This window comes from Scomber japonicus, chromosome 19 (assembly GCF_027409825.1).
Source record: "Scomber japonicus isolate fScoJap1 chromosome 19, fScoJap1.pri, whole genome shotgun sequence".
NCBI classification, from domain to species: Eukaryota; Metazoa; Chordata; class Actinopteri; order Scombriformes; family Scombridae; genus Scomber; species Scomber japonicus.
In genome coordinates this window covers 31247011-31265396 of record NC_070596.1, presented here as the reverse complement: position 1 = coordinate 31265396, position 18386 = coordinate 31247011, and the positions used below count along the sequence as shown (strand labels likewise).

The 18386-nt window shown below is 40.8% G+C and overlaps 1 protein-coding gene across 2 annotated transcripts in view; it reads left to right on the top strand.

Moving 5' to 3' along the window:
* The first annotated feature begins 2517 nt into the window (after positions 1-2517).
* LOC128380175 (helicase POLQ-like) overlaps positions 2518-18386 on the top strand; it is a 16027-nt gene continuing 158 nt past the window's right edge. Inside the window, exons 1-18 of one of the 2 annotated variants that reach the window (XM_053339891.1) lie at positions 2518-2709; positions 3173-3492; positions 3586-3884; positions 3974-4152; positions 4580-4780; positions 5416-5488; positions 5674-5771; positions 7092-7190; positions 7810-7955; positions 8807-9046; positions 10507-10648; positions 12681-12785; positions 13222-13429; positions 14154-14311; positions 14478-14576; positions 15664-15837; positions 16856-16969; positions 18167-18301. In XM_053339891.1, coding sequence (XP_053195866.1) covers positions 2518-2709; positions 3173-3492; positions 3586-3884; positions 3974-4152; positions 4580-4780; positions 5416-5488; positions 5674-5771; positions 7092-7190; positions 7810-7955; positions 8807-9046; positions 10507-10648; positions 12681-12785; positions 13222-13429; positions 14154-14311; positions 14478-14576; positions 15664-15837; positions 16856-16969; positions 18167-18301 — 2982 coding nt within the window. Of the gene's footprint in view, positions 2710-3172; positions 3553-3585; positions 3885-3973; positions 4153-4579; positions 4781-5415; positions 5489-5673; positions 5772-7091; positions 7191-7809; positions 7956-8806; positions 9047-10506; positions 10649-12680; positions 12786-13221; positions 13430-14153; positions 14312-14477; positions 14577-15663; positions 15838-16855; positions 16970-18166; positions 18302-18386 lie in introns of both variants that reach the window. The other variant, XM_053339892.1, reaches the window with a different exon arrangement.

The following is an 18386-nucleotide window of genomic DNA, read 5'->3' as shown; positions in this document are numbered from 1 at the left end:
GTGAAGTCTCGTATTATTTGAATATCTTAGTATTGAATGCACAATAACAAGGTACATGTATACATGGCACTATAGGACCAGTTTAATATACAACACAATTTATACAATATATATAGGTAGGGGTCCCTGCTGCATCTCTCCATCAGTTTGGGGGTTGGCCTGGAAAACGTTGAAGACCCCTGATGTAAATCATTGTCTTTATTAATTAGGGATATTTTTTTTTATATATTTCTAAACATTTACAGCTCGTCCAATCAGGTACACTCTCTCTCTCTCTCTCTCTCTCTCTCTCTCTCTCTCTCTCTCTCTCTCTCTCTCACACACACACACACACACACACACACACACACACACATTTACTTTTCATTACACATATAAATTAGACACTCTGGCACCCATACCAACACATCCAGGTCAGTTTGGATGCAACCCCAATTTTTCATTGTTCTGCTGTGCTTTATAATACAGGACTGCAGGACTGGGGAACACTGCATTGTATTTTCCCATAGAGCTAAAAACAGCTGAATGATGTCATCTGGTGAAAAACTAAAACTAAAACTAAACATTTGAAGGCTCTAAAATGACAGTCCAGATCACAGGAACACATGAAAGAGGGGTCAAAAAAATGTAGTTGTAATGGGTTTCAATGGGGACAAATTTGCAGTTCTGCATGGCTCACAAACACAACTCATACACACATTTCTTAAAGCACCAAATAAAAAACAAGCCCTCAAATATAATAATGTGAAATTATCATGATGTCCAATGACCAGTTGACCTACCACAGTTCATCCCTTCGGCTTCATTATGTCACCTGAAACAAATCCAGATCCTCATCAGGCCCCACTGATCAGAAAAAGAACCAAGAACCATTTTTTAAGAAATCAGATTGGAAAGAGTAGTGTTGTGGCGGATGCTGACAACTGGATCGTACATAACTCATTTTAAAAGAAAAATAATTTAAATGACCAGGTATTAAATATTTTCAGCCATCTCCATGGTAACCAGTGTGTTTAGTCTTAGTTGGCAGAATAGTGTTTATTGATTGAACAGTTATTGACTTTATTGATTGTGTTAATTAATAAATACTATTGTAGCTTTAAAGAGAAGTTCCTTCTGTTGTTACTGTGCACATTTATTATGATTAATGGAGTCAGTGCTCAGATTCAACCCTGCTACTACTGACAGATGTTAGCAGCTGTAATTGAAGTTTATGAGAATAGTCTACCCTTTTTTTTTGGTCCCCGTTTGTGGGTTATGCCCCATAATGTTAATTAATTTAAATAATTTCTTTAGTTTTTAATTTTCTTTTCATAATCATAATTACATCACGCCGTGACACACTGAAGAGCAGCGAAAAGCGGCCATGCAATCTCTATGTGAACTCACGGGGGCGCACTTCGCCGCCATCGTCACTGTCATGTTCAGGGTTATTATTAACTTACTGAAACTAAATCTTAGTATTTTGTCGCCTTTATGTTTCTGTGATAGACTCTCTACACAGACTGTTCAGTTATCTGACTGTTAAGAAGCGCTAATGCTACGTTATTAAAATAGTTAAAAGATGAAGAAGGTGGTTAGAAAACGGAAGTGACGTTGGGATTTCTCTCTCGCTCAGCCGTTGATACGGAAATGAACTCTCTTCAAAGATACTGGAGGACAAGATAGAAATCCTCCTGCGCTCAAAGACGCGGTGACACATCCAGCTACCAGAGTTAAATGAACAAATAGTGATAATAATCATTATTTATCACATCGTATCAGCGTCATTAAGTAACGTATGTAACTACTCTCCTCACAGTATTTATATGAGTGTTTTAGGTCTTGTAAACCAACATTAGCAAGCAAACAAACCTCTGAAACACGTTAGATAAACTACAAATTAGAGGAAATACGCCACTTAGTCAAAGGTTGTGGCTTCTTGGTAAGTATGGGCTTCATTTGTGCAGCTTATCAGTAATTTATCATCAGAAAATGATTAAAGAAAATGACAAAACAAGTCGAAACGGCTAGCTTGCTGCTAGATACTGACCGGTAAACCTAAACCGGAAGTAATGTTGGGATTCCTCTCTTGCTCAGCTGTTGATGTTGACACATTTCAAACGTGAGACACACTGAGCTCATATCTCTGAGTGTTTATAACCTCCACCTCTAAATGAAAGCAACGCATCCGTTTTTTGTTGGAACATTTTTAGCTGCAGACTTTTATATATTTTTGTAGATATTTGTAATTAATTTATAGTCGCTACGGAGACTCTTTGGCTAGCTGAGAGAAGAAACAGCCTGGAGTGAGCTAAGTCCTGAACCTAACGGTAACCATGGAAACCACACTGTTAATGCTTTTATAACAACATTTTACTGCAGTACTATGTATTAGTGTCCGCTCCACTCCTGTGTGCAGTGTAATTATTGTAATTATGAGGGGGTTTTTTTTCTTAAATACCTGTGTGACGTGTAGCATCAGGTGTGTGATGTCAGCTGGACCTGGACAGTGACGTCAGCTGGACCTGGACAGGTATGAATGAAGCGAGGAGAGAAATCAAAGTGAAAAGAGTTTCCTCAAGAAAAAGGTCCAGAGACAGCTGGAAGACTCAGCTGACTCCTGCAAGAAAGAGAGGAGGAGGAGGAGGAGGAGGAGGAGGAGGAGAGGAGCTATGTCCCAGGAACTGGAAGCTCAGCAGCATCATGGCTGATATAAAAGCTGTTGAGGTACATGATTGATCAAATATTGATCTGGAGCTGAAAGGATTAGTCAACTAATGGATTGTTAGCTGCAAATAAGGATAAACTGTGCAATATCAAGCTTGAATAGTTTGTGATTTACTTTAAAAAAATCAGCTGCTTTATAGGACGTCATTTTGGGCTTTGGGCGACAGTGATGGACATTTTTGCTGCATCAGCTGCTTTTTTTTTGTTTGAGTCATATTTCAAACAGAAATGCCAAAAAAATCACAAATTCTGTCTTTTCAAAGTGAATTGAGGACAACATTTAGTGCTTTGGGAAACAGTGATCAACATCTTTAATCAATAATGAAAATAATTCTTAGTTGTAATTCCAGACAGATAATTGTTGTTTTTCTATATTTAGCTGATATTTGTCTTCAATTAAAAACTTATTTCAGCTTTTAATCAACATTAAACATTAATGAAGCAGTCGTGTGTTGTCTTTCAGTACTGCAGTGACAGTGAGGACTTATTTGGGGACTATGACAGTATCTTGGAGGACAGTTCTTTCTTAGCAAAGCTGGACGATGCAGAGCAGAGCGAACGTCAGCGTGATCTTCAGACCCACGCTGTGGATCAGCAGCAGGACTTCACAAGTCTGCGTCCGTCAAAACCGTCCAGCGAGGACGTCCTCACCGACTCCATCCTGGTCGGCCTCGGAGACGAATCCTTCGAGGACTTACCGGCCAGCCAGCTGGAATTTCAAGAACGAGTTAATGAGAAGGCGAAGAAGAGCCGACTGCAGGATGGAGATAAAACCTCGACACCTTTTAGAAGCTCAGACGCAAAGAGACACACGGAGGATCAAACCAAGAGACACACGGAGGATCAAACCAAGAGACACACGGAGGATCAAACCAAGAGACACACAGAGGATCCAACCAAGAGACACACGGAGGATCAAACCAAGAGACAGACGAAGGCGAGGAGGAGCGTGGCCGACCAGCTGAAGAGGACGATGCTCTGCAACGCCGCCGCTCCCTCCGAGCTCTCTCGCTCCGTGGTGCTGAAAGAAGCGGTGGTTTCTGAGGAGATCAGCGTCGCCATGCTGGCCATGGAGACCGTGTCTGCTCAGACCACCGACCTCGGACCGTTCTTTGGACTTCCCACCAAAGTCAGAGACCTGATCTACAACCTGAGAGGAATCAAGAGCCTTTATGGTGACGCTCTGCTTCATAACACGTTCTACATGACTGCAGGTGATTACGAGCAGAAGTTTGTTACCATGGAAACCGTTTGTCTGTTTCAGATTGGCAGGAGACGTGTCTGAACCTGGACTGCGTTCATCAGAGGAAGAATCTGATCTACTCGCTTCCCACCAGCGGAGGGAAGACGCTGGTGGCAGAGATCCTCATCCTCAGAGAGCTGCTGTGCAGGAAGAAGGACTGTCTGTTCATTCTGCCGTACATATCTCTGGTGCAAGAGAAGGTACTTCACAATAATTCATATATTTTATCAAGGATTATTTAAAATGTACTCTTCTGTGTTTATTTATTCAGTGTTCCCCACAGAGAGACACTGTGGTGGTTGGACCTCAGTCTGAACCTTTAGGAGAGTCTCGGGGCAAATGCATCATTCTGCTGCACTGAGAGCATCATAAAGAACATATCTATACAAATCTTGTGCTCTAAACAATTTAGTGTTTTAGCATTTTAACTAGTGGTTAGGCATGGGCCGGTATGAGATTCTGGCGGTATGATAACCATAAGCAAAAATATCATGGTTTCATGGTTTCATGGTATGGTGGTATTGTGATTACAGCTCTAAAATGTTTATAAAAGGAAGAAATACTCCTTTACTTCACTCACAGCTTTTAATTTAAAGCTCCGACCTGTTTTGTGTTTTTTTTGTTGAGGTTCGTGGGTTAGCGAGCTTTGGCCTGGAGCTGGACTTCATGGTGGAGGAGTACGCTGGCAGCAAGGGGAAGTTCCCTCCGATGAAGAGGAGGAAGCAGAGGTCTCTTTACATCGCTACGATAGAAAAAGCTCACAGCCTCGTCAACTCTCTGATTGAGAGCGACCGGCTGGACCACCTTGGGCTGGTGGTGGTGGATGAGGTACGCTGCAGTGTGAAAACGTTTCACATGGTTAAATAAACTAAAGCACAGGAAGGTTTAATGCAGGCGGGGAGTTCCTGTCCTCTGAAATGAGGCCAACCAGGAAGTAACTTAGAGCTGCATTCTATCAAAAGGCCACCAGGGGGCGACCGTCTCTATACAAGTCAATGGAGAATTCACCAACTTCTCACTTGATTTCTAACCTCAGTAAACGTTTTCAAAATGTGTTTATGGTCTCAATCGCTAGTTTAAAGCCTTCTTCAATGCAGTATGATGTTCATTTGGGACATTTTGGCCTCCCTGATTTTATATGTGATGATAAATCAGGGTATGCATTAGGGCGTGGCTACATCCTGATTGACAGATTGATTGACCAATGTCCTCAAGATCCAGCCCTCGTAACCATAGCAACCTCCCCGCTCCGCCCATGGCGCCGCCTCATACCCATATAAGTAGAATGCCTGTTTTTATTTTTCCCAGCATGCACCTGAAATTTTCAAGATGGCGCTGCCTAGATTAGAAACTATTGGCTTCCGAGCAGCAGTCCACAAACCAATGGGTGACGTCACGGATGTTACGTCCGTTTCTTTTATACAGTCTGTGGTTTAATGACGTCTTTTCTCTTCCTCACACAGCTTCACATGCTGGGAGACGGCAGCAGAGGGGCGGTGATAGAAATGACTCTAGCTAAAGTTCTATACGTGAGCAGTAAGTGTGTCTTTTTATCATTTATGGTTTGACTTTGTTCACTGGTTTTTATTTACAGGAGGCATATTCAGCTTTTAGTTATTTTCTGGCATTAAAAACATGAGGTGAATGTTTGTAGAGATGCTGCCTGTAAGACAAAGACCAGGTTTCAGGATGCTGCGATGGTTTTTGCTCTTATTTTTCAGAAATGACTCAGATTATTGGGATGAGCGCCACTCTGGGAAACATCAAAGACCTGCAGACGTTCATGAAAGCTGAAAACTACACGAATGACTTCAGACCTGTAAGTGATTTCTAATTGATTAAAACACTTATTTATCTTCCTGCAAGCTTTCTCTTAAAGCCTGGTTTCATTCTTCTCTCTGCACTATAAAAATCAACCTTTGGTAGCTGGACATAAGCTTGAGACGGACAATATTTAACAGATTTTCTACCTGCTGCAGATGAACTTACCTAACCCTAACTAACCCTAACCCTACACTGTATAAGGACACAGTATATACACAGTAATAACTTAACTATTACAACTTAAAAAGCAGACTTTATCTTTATATATTCACTGTGATGGATCAGTTCAGTAAACCGGGGAGTGGAAAGTAGAGTAAATATTACCAATAGAGAGCTATGGACCACTTTAGGTAATAAATCATGTTAAACACAAATGTGGATGATGGTTTTGTTTTGTAGTTATAATCAGTGTTGGGTAACGTTACTTTTAAAAAGTAATTAGTTATAGTTACAGTTACTTCTCCCAAAAAGTAACTGAGTTAGTAACTGAATTACTCCATTATAAAAGTAACTAGTTATCAGGGAAAGTAACTATTGCGTTACTTTAAAACATAATAATGTTTAAAATAAGTATAAATGTGTCTAAGAATTAGGATTTTTTTCTAAGTGGGTTTCTAAAGGCAGATGTAAGCATAAAACAGCCAACAGCGTCAACAACTGTGTTTTTAGCCACAAGTTTAGTAGTGGTGTGTGCCGTTGAGAGATGCTTCATTAGGTTAGAGTTGCTTGTAACGGACGCTCTGATACATAATGTACATTTCACATGTATGTTCCTGCCTTTTACCTCAAGGACATTAAAGTAGTGTCTGTACTTCCTGTTTAAAAACACAACCTTTTCCTCCCAACTCGCCATTGCTGCAGCTTCTGCTAGTGTGTGTGTGTGTGTGAGGCTGCTTCTGATTGGCTTACCATGAAATCTTACTCTGCCTTAACCAATCATCATCACGGTTGTCCCGCCCCTCCCTTCTCCCGTTCCCCTCTCCAAAACAAAAAACCAAAAAAAAGGCTTTGCAGCTTTTGTGGCTGAGAGCAAAGTTGGATGAGAACAGGTTCACTGAGTAGATTAGCTTCAGTTTGTAACGTGCATCATTTAATTAAGTAACGTAACGGCGTTGTAACGATGGAAATAGTGATTAGTTACATTACCCATTACTGAAAAAAGTAACGCTGTTTATTTAAATGGTGTTATTCCCATCACTGGTTATAATGAACAGATATTTAATTGACTTAATGTTAGTCTGTGTTGTTATTGCTGTAAATGTGTAAAAAGTTTGTTTTTGTGACTTGTATTAAAACAAGTCTGTGGTGCGTTCAGGTTCAGCTGAAAGAATACGTTAAACTGAATGACACCATCTATGAAGTGGACCCAAAAGAAGAGGACTGCTTCAGATTATCACGTCACCTCAACTTTAAGGTCAGAAGAATATTCACTTACCATCCCATGCCTACTAGTGGTTGTGTGGATGTGAAAGGTGAGGACACACCCATAAAGCATGGGGAAGACATTTTTACCAGCGAGTCAAAGCTCCAGCAACACGAAGCACGCTGGTCAGATATTTAACTTCTTACTACTATTGTTGCTGGACTTTTGATTTTCTTCAGACTTTTTGTCCTCCACACATCCTGGAAGTAGGTGAAGTTGTGCCAGAAACCTCCATCTTGTTTCTAATCATGTTTACCAGTTCCAAACAAACACAGACTAAGCAGATGTGATTATCTAAGTTAATATGTTGTTTTTCTAATAATAACTAAACTAACTGTCTGCTGATCAGTAAGAACTTGACTTCCAGAGGACTTAGAAGCAGATCAGGATCAGAGTTGATTTATTGTACAGATTGAAAGAGATTAAAGAAAGATTTTTTTTTATTCTGCATTTAAAGCCAGTTTTTCAGCCCAGTTTGAACAAGTAGCACAACTAAAGTTAAATATAAATAAAGTATAAACTCTCCTCTGTGTAGACGAGTAGAAAAGAAACTTGACAACCACGAAACACCACAAAGCTCCATGTCTGTGTCCTCTGTGCCGTCCCGCAGTACTCCAGCTCCATGCAGAAGATCGACCCGGATCACATCATCGCTCTGGTGACCGAAGTCATCCCGACTCATTCCTGTCTCGTCTTCTGTCCTACGAAGAAAAACTGTGAGAACGTCGCAGCGATGATCTGCAAATACCTGAAAGAGTGAGTGAAGCTGGTCTGTCCTCTGGTGTCTCCTCTGGTGTCTCCTCTGGTGTCTCCTCTAGTGTCTCCTCTAGTGTCTCCTCTAGTGTCTCCTCTGGTGTCTCCTCTGGTGTCTCTTCTAGTGTTTCCTCTAGTCTTCCCTCTGCTGTCTCCTCTAGTGTTCCCTCTGCTGTCTCCTCTGATGTCTCCTCTAGTGTCTCCTCTGGTTTCTCCTCTATGGCGCTTTTCCACAACACAGTTCCAGCACGACTCGACGCGCCTCGACTCGGCTCAGTTCCAGGAACGACCTTTTCCATTACAAAGAAGTACCTACTCAACGTGGGCGGGGTCGTCATAGCACGGCTCCGTGAAACTGCCGTGACTTCGTTTTATAAGCGACACAAACACATAAACAATGGAGGACATGGAGGCGATGGTGTACTTGCTGCTATATGAGGCTTTCTGTCACACACAAAGCAACAAAATTGAGGCGTATGGCTGTAACGCTGTTGCCGGTATTTAAAAATGCCGGGTTTGATTCTTGTGTGGGACGGCTCATGACTCTTCCAGCGACAACTCTTCTGACCAATCAGAGGCCGGCAGTCTATCGACGTCACATTTGAGTATCGGCTCGGCTCGCTTGGAACCTCAGCAGAGCAGATATTAAAAAAGTACCAGGTACCAGGTACTATCCCTAGTGGAAACGCAAAAAAAAAGTTGAGGCGAGTCGAGTTGTGCTGGAACTGTGTAGTGGAAAAGCACCACTAGTGTCCCCTCTAGTGTCTTCTCTAGTGTTTCCTCTGTTGTCTCCTCTGCTGTCTCCTCTAGTGTCTCCTTTGTCTGACTCCACCATGTCCTCCTGACTGTCTCAGGGACTTCCTGCGGCACCGGGAGAAGGAGAAGTCCGTCCTCCTCAGAGATCTGAAGGACAGCGGGAACGGCTCGGTGTGTCCGGTGCTGCGGAGGACCGTCCCGTTCGGTTTGGCGTATCATCACAGCGGTCTGACCAGCGAGGAGAGGAAGCTGGTGGAGGAGGCGTACTCTAACGGAGTGCTGTGTCTCCTCACCTGCACCTCCACGCTGGCAGCAGGCATCAACCTTCCTGCTCGCAGGTCAGTCTCTGAGGCAGGAAGCAGGACGGCTAAAACAATATTACAATATCAAGACTAGATATCATCTTAAAGTCATGATATCGTAATATTATATCATGATGTGACATAAGTGTTTACAGTAAATTGATGTTATTTTCTAAACTTAACAGACTGTTGTAGCTGTTCTCTTATCTGCCACTTAGTCATTAAATAAATATAAATAAATGAACTTTCCTTACATATCACTTTTCTAGTCGTTATGACCCCTCAAAGCGCTTTTATACGACTCACGCAGCCATTCACACACATTCATACACTGATGGCAGATACTAACCATTCACACATTCATACACTGATGCCAGAGACTACCATGCTCATCAGAGAGAGACTAACCATTCACACACATTCATACACTGATGGCAGAGGCTACCATGCTCATCAGAGGGACACTAATCTTTCATACACATTCACAAAGCAACAGGAGCAATTTGGGGTTAAGTATTTTGCACAAAGACACATCGACATGTGGACTGGAGGAGCCGGGAATCAAACCCTGATCTTCTGATTGGTGGACGATCGCTCTATCTCCATTATATCCACATCACTGATAGTTGTTCATCAAAAATTAAACGATTAATTATTAGCCAACTATTTTTATATTCAGTTAATCATTTTGAGACTTTTTTTAAAAAAGAAATAATGTTAAAATTCTCTGATTCAGCTTCTTAAATGTGAATATTTTCTGGTTTCTTTAGTCTCTGTGACAGGAAACTGAATCTTAAAGACATTTGAGGACGTCATGTTGAACTTTGAGAAACACTGATCCAGATTTTTCACCATTTTCTGACATTTTATGGACCAAACTTATCGATTAATCAAGAATATAATCAATATATTAATTGATAATGAAGATAATCTCAACAGTCAAACCTAAAGATGTTCAATTTAAAGGCTGCGACTAACTATTACTGCTTGTTTTCTTGAATATTTGGTTAATTGTTGAGTCTATCAAATGTGTTTTAAAACAAATAGTGCAAACAGTGACATCTTCAGTTTGCTTTTTATGTTAATCAACAGTCCAAAACTAAAATATATTCAGTTTACTGCCATAAATGACAAAGAAAAGCAGAAAATTATCATGTTTCCGGAGCTGAAGCTGGAAGATGTTCGGTTTTTTGTGTTTGGAAAATGACTGAAACCATCAACGGATTAACAAAATAGTTTAAGATTAATTTATTCTCTTTGTCGACTAATTGATTAATTGACTAATCTTTACAGCTCTACAGTAGAAGGGTCATTATTGGAGATACTACAAGTGAACATTTAGCCATTAAACCTGAATCACTGCAGTATTAAACAGTCATTACAGTTTTAATAAAAGCTACAGTCTTGATATTTAGTGTTTGAAATGCTGAGTCAGCACTGTGTCTTCTGAGATGACAGATTTAATCTATTTTTGGGTTTGACCTCGGCGTCCACAGAGTGATCCTGCGCTCGCCGTACGTGGCCACCGACTTCCTGAAGAGGAGCCAGTACAAACAGATGGTGGGACGAGCCGGGAGAGCGGGCATCGACACGGAGGGAGAGAGCATCCTCATCCTGCAGGACAGAGACAGGAACATGGTGACTCACTCATTAAGTTACAGCAGCTCTTATTTCACTAAAAGTCTGGTTCTAGTTCTCATTAATAATGTCAGAGACCAACAGGAAACTCTCTGATTTCATCATCAGAACAAAAGATTAACCAGATCTGAGTAAATATCTGGTTCTTTGATTAAAAAGTCAGATTTAGAAGAGTGCAGACATAAAACCAAAAGAGACTACAACTCCCAGGGTGCATTTCACTAACAAGCAACCAATCACAGAGCTTTAAATTCTGTTACAGACGACACTAAATTTTGTTGAAATTGATAAAACAGTCTGCTTCTTAAATTAATTGACGTCCAGATTGATGCAGTAATTATGGCAGCAATGTGTTTTTAATATTAAATTATTTATATAAAATAAATGAGCTGTGTTTGTGTCCTCTCTGCTGGTACTAAAATAAAATACAGAAGAAATGGAGAAAATTAAAAGAAAACTAAAACTTTACCTGCTGTTCACTTTGGTTTTAGTTAGTTTTGCATTGTTCATTGTAGTTTATATTTATTAATTTTTTTTATTTATTTATTTTTATTATTATTATTTGTTTTTTTTTTTTAATTTCAGTTAACTAAATTATTTTTTCTGCTAGTTATAGTTAATAATAGTAACCCATGAAGGCTAGATTACAGTGACTGGAGAGCATTTCTCACTTTCAGCCACTAGGGGGAGCTCTAAGCTAGTGGCAGGAAAAGCACATTACAGTATAAAAATCAGTGTAGAAACAGGAAAACATCATCTGAAGTCAATCTACATAAAAGTGGAGAAAATATAAAACCTTATCAAAGTTTATGGTTGAAACTTGTTTATTTATAGTACTACTTTCAGCCACTAGGAGGAGCTCTAACAGAGAGAGTAATAGCTACTTTCAGCCACTAGGAGGAGCTCTAACGGAGAGCGTAACGGCTACTTTCAGCCACTAGGAGGAGCTCTAACGGAGTGAGTAACAGCTACTTTCAGCCACTAGGAGGAGCTCTAACGGAGAGAGTAACTGCTACTTTCAGCCACTAGGAGGAGCACTAACAGAGAGAGTAACAGCTACTTTCAGCCACTAGGAGGAGCTCTAACGGAGAGAGTAACAGCTACTTTCAGCCACTAGGAGGAGCACTAACAGAGAGAGTAACAGCTACTTTCAGCCACTAGGAGGAGCTCTAACACTGCTGCTCTCGGCTACTTTGACTCGGTAGTAAGTTAGCCTGCTAGCTAGCTGACCGGAGGGAACAAGAGGCAGACGAAGACACACTAAAGTCCAACGTGGTTTTAAAAGCTTCCAGAAAGTAAAGGATAATTTTGTCAGGTGTGAAATATGTGGAGCAGAGTTGAGCTACGGTGGCTTCACATGGACAAAAAGCAGCTGATAACTGCTGTGACGGTTACTAAGGGAGACGGACCTGACGCTAATCACCAAGCTAGTACGTCAACAGAGAGAAAGCTAACGTTACGTCTCTCATTGCTAACATGATGGTAAAGGAAATGCTCAGCGGTGTTATATTATATTATTAGCGGTCTGTAAGCCTGTAAGATTTATTCTTTTAATTCATGTGTTTGTGTAAAGAAATGAAGGCTGATTATAATTTAATTGAAATGACAATCAGCCTTCATTTCTTAAACATTTATACAAGATTGGGCAGTTAAAGCTTATTGTTAATTTAATTTAAATTAATACAAGATTGGGCAGTTAAAGCTTATTGTTAATTTAATTTAATTTAATACAAGATTGGGCAGTTAAAGCTTATTGTTAATTTAATTTAAATTAATACAAGATTGGGCAGTTAAAGCTTATTGTTTGTTATGATCCTGGGATCTGACCATGTGCATAAAATGCCTTGATAAATAATGTGTAACTGTAAGAACATGAATGCCGTTTTTTAGCTAAGGCTTCATTCATGGAAAACCTACAATAGCATTACAACAGACTAAAGGTAATTTAAACAAACAACCTCTGCCTTTCAACGTGATATTAACTTCTTGCTTCTCTGTTTTTCTTCTTTATTTGTGTGTTTTTGTTTTTCAGGCTAAGAATCTAGTTTGTGCTCCGATGGAGAACTGTTACAGCAACCTGATGCACGACGATGGAAAAGGCGTCCTGAGTCTCATCCTGTCGCTCATCGGACTGAATGTAAATCCTTCTCTCTGTTAAATTATTGTATCTCAATGTTGAAGACAAATATCTCAAGTTATATACAATACCACTTTGATTTCATAGTTGTTTAAAATTTCAAAGTGTAGCAACAGTGAAAATTAAGCTTTCCTAAATGGTAAATGTTCTGTACTTATATAGCACCTTTCTAGTCTTTGCGACCACTCAAAGCGCTTTACATCATGTCATTCACACACATTCATACACTGATGGAAGGTGCCAACCTGCTCATCAGGGGAATTTAACCATTCATTCACATTCATACACCGTTGGCATAGCAACAGGAGCAATTTGAGGTTAAGTGTCTTGCCCAAGGACACATCGACATGTGGACTGGAGGAGCCGGGAATCGAACCAATTGGAGGACGACCGCTCTACCTGAGCCACAGCTTTACTGTGTTTCTTTCTGTCGTAGATCACTCGATCTGTGGCTCAGATTTGGGACTTCCTGTGCGGGACGCTGCTGTACGTCCAGCAGCAGCAGCTGTGTGAGGAGAAGAGTCTGCAGGACGTCGTTCGGCAGTGTGTCGACTTCCTGAAAGAGAAAAACCTCGTCACCGCCTCTGCAGACGCACACGGGGAAAGTCTGCAGGTCACCAAGTTGGGAAGAGCTACGTTTAAAGGTACGTCAACCCTAACCCTCAGCACTCAGTCAGTCATGCTTCATTAGTACTCAACCCTCAGACTGACACTGGAGTGACTGTCTGTGCCAGACCAATAAAAAGATGGAAGGGAGGAAGGAAACAAGGATGGAAAGAAGGGAAAAAGTGATAGGAAGGAAGGAAGGAAGGAAGGAAGGAAAAGGGATTAGAAAGGAAGGGAAGAAAGGAAGGTAGGAAAGGAAGAAAGGAAAAGAAGATGATGGAAAGGTGGAATGAAGGAAGGAAGGAAGGAAGGAAAAGGAATTAGGAAGGAAGGGAAGAAAGGAAGGTAGGAAAGGAAGAAAGGAAAAGAAGATGATGGAAAGGTGGAAGGAAGGAAGGAAGGAAGGAAAAGGGATTAGGAAGGAAGGGAAGAAAGGAAGGTAGGAAAGGAAGAAAGGAAAAGAAGATGATGGAAAGGTGGAAGGAAGGAAGGAAGGAAAAGGGATTAGGAAGGAAGGGAAGAAATGATGGAAGGAAGGATGGAGGGAAGGAAACAAAGAAGGAAAGAAGTAAGAAAGGGAGGAAGGACAGGAGGGTGGGAAGGAAAAGAAGACAGGAGTCAGAGTCAGAATATGAGGGATGATGATGATGATGATGACGATGGTGATGATGATGGTGATGATGATGATGATGATGGTGATGATGGTGATGATGATGATGATGATGATGAGTGATGATGGAGTGACTGTGTGTGTGTTTTCAGGCTCGGTGGATCTGACTCGCAGTGACGAGCTCTACTCAGACCTCTCTAAAGGTTTGGAGGGTCTGCTGCTCAACAGTTACCTCCATCTGGTCTACCTGGTGACACCGTATGACATGATCTCACAGTGCAAACCTGACTGGATGATTTACTTCAGACAGGTGAGCGTCGCCCGTCATACATCATGAGTCTGTTTAGTGTTGATGAAGCATCCTGACAGATGTCTCTCTCTCTCTCTCTCTCTCTCTCTCTCTCTCTCTCTCTCTCTCTCTCTGTCTCTCTCTCTCTGTCTCTCTCTCTCTCTCTCTCTCTCTCGTCCTGTCTCAGTTCACGCTGCTTTCCGCTGCAGAGCAGAAGATGTCCGCCACCGTCGGAGTGCCTGAAAGTTTTGTAGCTAGAAAAGCTGCAGGTCAGACTGTGAAGAAGGTAAGAAAGCACTGAGTGAAGGTTAACGTCATCCAGTGAGTCTGCAGCTACAAAAAAACTCCTACAAGATTATCAAGAGTTTGTTTTCAGTTAGTGTATTAAAACATATCACAGAAATATGTTTATAAAAGAGTTTCCTCATAAATGTTGAGGAGGGTTTATGGGTAATGTAAATGTTTCCTGATCTCCATGGTTACCCAGATGAAATGTAATATTTAGAACAATAGTATTCCATTAGCTTTATTTAATATAAAAGTTATAATGTAAGATCATGCCTAACTAGTTGATATGGTGTTAGGTAGGAAGGAAGGAAGGAAGGATGTAAGATCATGTCAAACTAGTTGATATGGTGTTAGTAGGAAGGAAGGAAGGAAGGAAGGATGGAAGGATGTAAGATCATGCCAAACTAGTTGATATGGTGTTAGGTAGGAAGGAAGGAAGGAAGGAAGGAAGGATGTAAGATCATGCCAAACTAGTTGATATGGTGTTAGGTAGGAAGGAAGGAAGGAAGGAAGGAAGGAAGGATGTAAGATCATGCCAAACTAGTTGATATGGTGTTAGGTAGGAAGGAAGGAAGGAAGGAAGGAAGAATGTAAGATCATGCCAAACTAGTTGATATGGTGTTAGGTAGGAAGGAAGGAAGGAAGGAAGGAAGGAAGGATGTAAGATCATGCCAAACTAGTTGATATGGTGTTAGGTAGGAAGGAAGGAAGGAAGAATGTAAGATCATGCCAAACTAGTTGATATGGTGTTAGGTAGGAAGGAAGGAAGGAAGGAAGGAAGGATGTAAGATCATGCCAAACTAGTTGATATGGTGTTAGGTAGGAAGGAAGGAAGGAAGGAAGGAAGGATGTAAGATCATGCCAAACTAGTTGATATGGTGTTAGGTAGGTAGGAAGGAAGGAAGGAAGGAAGAATGTAAGATCATGCCAAACTAGTTGATATGGTGTTAGGAAGGATGTAAGATCATGCCAAACTAGTTGATATGATGATGATGATGTGTGTGTTTCAGAGTGTGAACATGGTGGTGGTGAGCAGGATGATGATGATGATGATGATGATGATGATGATGATGTGTGTGTTTCAGAGTGTGAACATGGTGGTGGTGAGCAGGATGTATTTGGCTCTCGTGCTGTTTTCTCTGCTGAAGGAGACGAGCTTGTGGAGCGTCTCCGACAAGTTTCAGCTGAGTCGAGGTTTCATTCAGACGCTGCTCAGCTCCTCGTCGGCCTTCTGCTCCTGCGTGCTGCACTTCACTGAGGTCAGAGGTCATCTGTGTATCTGCTCACACTCATAAATAACAGTGACAACTAGGCATGGGCCGGTATGAGATTCTGACGGTATGATAACCTTAGGTAAAAATATCACGGTTTCACGGTTTTATGATTATGGCCATAAAATGTGATATTTTGAAATGTCTGTATTTAAAACCAAAAAAAAAAGTTTTTTTTCCCCATTGAACGGTCTTTTATTTTTAGTAAATATGTATTTAAAATAAAAAATAATAAAAAATAACTGAATTATTTCTAAATAAATAAAAGAAATAGGTGCAGTCCTTAATGCAGTCCTTTAACTGAGGCTAAACCTGCAGCTCAAGTCACGACATAAATGAATTATTTTTAGTGAAAAAAACACAAAATGCAAATAAATGCACATAAATAATTGAAAAAAGTAAAAACACTTCTAAGATAAATATAAATAAATAAATAAATGCAGCAGGAGCTGAAAACTGAATCTCAACAGTTTTTGGAGACTTGCTCTCGATCATATAGGATGTATTTCCTCCTCGCGCTGCTACTGTCCGTTACCTTCTTCCTCTGAGCCGCGGCCGTCTGTCTTTTTACGGTAGCCGAAGTATAAATACAGCCGACTTGGCGCTTTTAAATGGGGGGGGAAGTCCGGGGGGCTCGCCTCCTTCAGCCATCATACAGCCTGCAGAGCTACCTGCTTGTAACAGCAACCGGAGTACGGGAGGGGTTGGACTTCACGCTGCAGCTGCACAAGACCTGAGGGACCTCCACTCTCTCTCTGACGAGACGTCACATTAAAAAACCCCACTCATACCCACAGACTGTATCATACCACAGACTGTATCATACCACAGACTGTATCATACCCACAGACTGTATCATACCACAGGAAGATAACGACAGAACAATTTAGTGATTTTGAAACCGTGACTTTTTCATACCGTGGTAAACCTTGAAACCGGTAACCGGCCCATGTCTAGTGACAGTGATGTGAGGTCTGATGGGAGGAGGTGTGCTTGCTGTGTTCAGGAGCTGGAGGAGTTCTGGCCGTTCAGAGCTCTGCTGACTGAGCTGACGCGGAGGCTGAGCTACTGTGTGCAGGCTGAGCTGATCCCTCTGATGGAGGTAGTTGGAGTCATGGAGGTCAGTGTGGAGCCTTCACACCACTGCTCACTGGGTTAGAAGGGAAAAGAAGTCATTCATACTTTGGATTTAATATATCATCATTTTGCTTGTGTCCATTTAATAAATTGGGCTAAAAGTGTAATTATTTTTACTCTGGTCACCAAATGCTTGACATACCAGTTTCTCTTGTTAATTCTGAACCCATACATACCTCATATGTTAAAATTGGATAATCCAATCAAAAGTTATAGCAGTTTACATATTTTGCGGCGCCCCCTAGAGGTCTTTATTTTTATCTGTGTGTTTGACACTCGGACCAAAGTTGTTCTATAGACCCTTAACTTCAACTTAGAAGTGAAAACCAAACTTTAACATCAATTTGAAATGAGTTAATGACTGAGTCTTAAACTAATATTCTGTGTTGTCTTTCTATTAAACTGATGCTGTGCTGAGGGGATGTAGTTCACTGCACGGCCACCAGGGGGCAGCGTTGACTGTTGAAACAGGCGGCTGAGCTCAGAAAGAAGGCAACAGGACAAAAAAACATGGAAATATCACCACATAACTTTATTTTGAGATGATTTATTCCATCTTCAAAAGCAATTTATTATCATTATTAATATTATTATTATTTATTGTTTGAAACAGACCGATAATCCTCTGCTCACTGGTCACTTTGCTGTGTTTTAATGCAACATCATTCTTCTTATTTATAATCTGTCAGATCACAGAATCAATATGAACTTTAATCACAGCTCAGAAACACGACCTGTGAGATCGTAGAGACGGCAGATAAAACTATTAATACATTTTCACTTCATGTTTACAGATGTTCGAATATTTGGACCTTTTTGTTACTTCTGATTTTCCCCGTAATCACTGATTTTTATGTTATAGACTCTGAAATTCAGCTGATTTTGGCCTCTGAATCCTGACTGATCAGATTCTCCCTCTGATAATATTGATTCTACATTATTTACACAGTTTAAATATATTTAAAGTGTGATCACCTGGTTAAACAGTGATTCCTGTTTGTTGGGAATCTTCTTCTGAAAATCAGTTTCATAAGATCAAGAAACTAATAATCAGCATATTTACATCAATTTGATTTGTTGTAACCTTTTTTAATTGTGTTCTTGTAAAACACTTTGTATTCTCTGGTTTTAATGAGTATTATATTCAACATTATTAATATTTGTTGTATTTTTCCTCCAGTCGAGAGCGAAGCAGCTGTATAACGCCGGCTATAAGACTCTGACTCACCTGGCCAACGCCGACCCAGCAGTTCTCTCCAAGACGATAGAAAACCTCTACAAGAAACAAGCCAACCTGATCGTGGCCTCGGCTAAAGTGAGCACGATGTTAAAGTCTTCTCAGTGCAGCTCGCTTTGACTCGTAGTCAGAATTAACACGTGAACTGTTCCTTGTGTGGTCA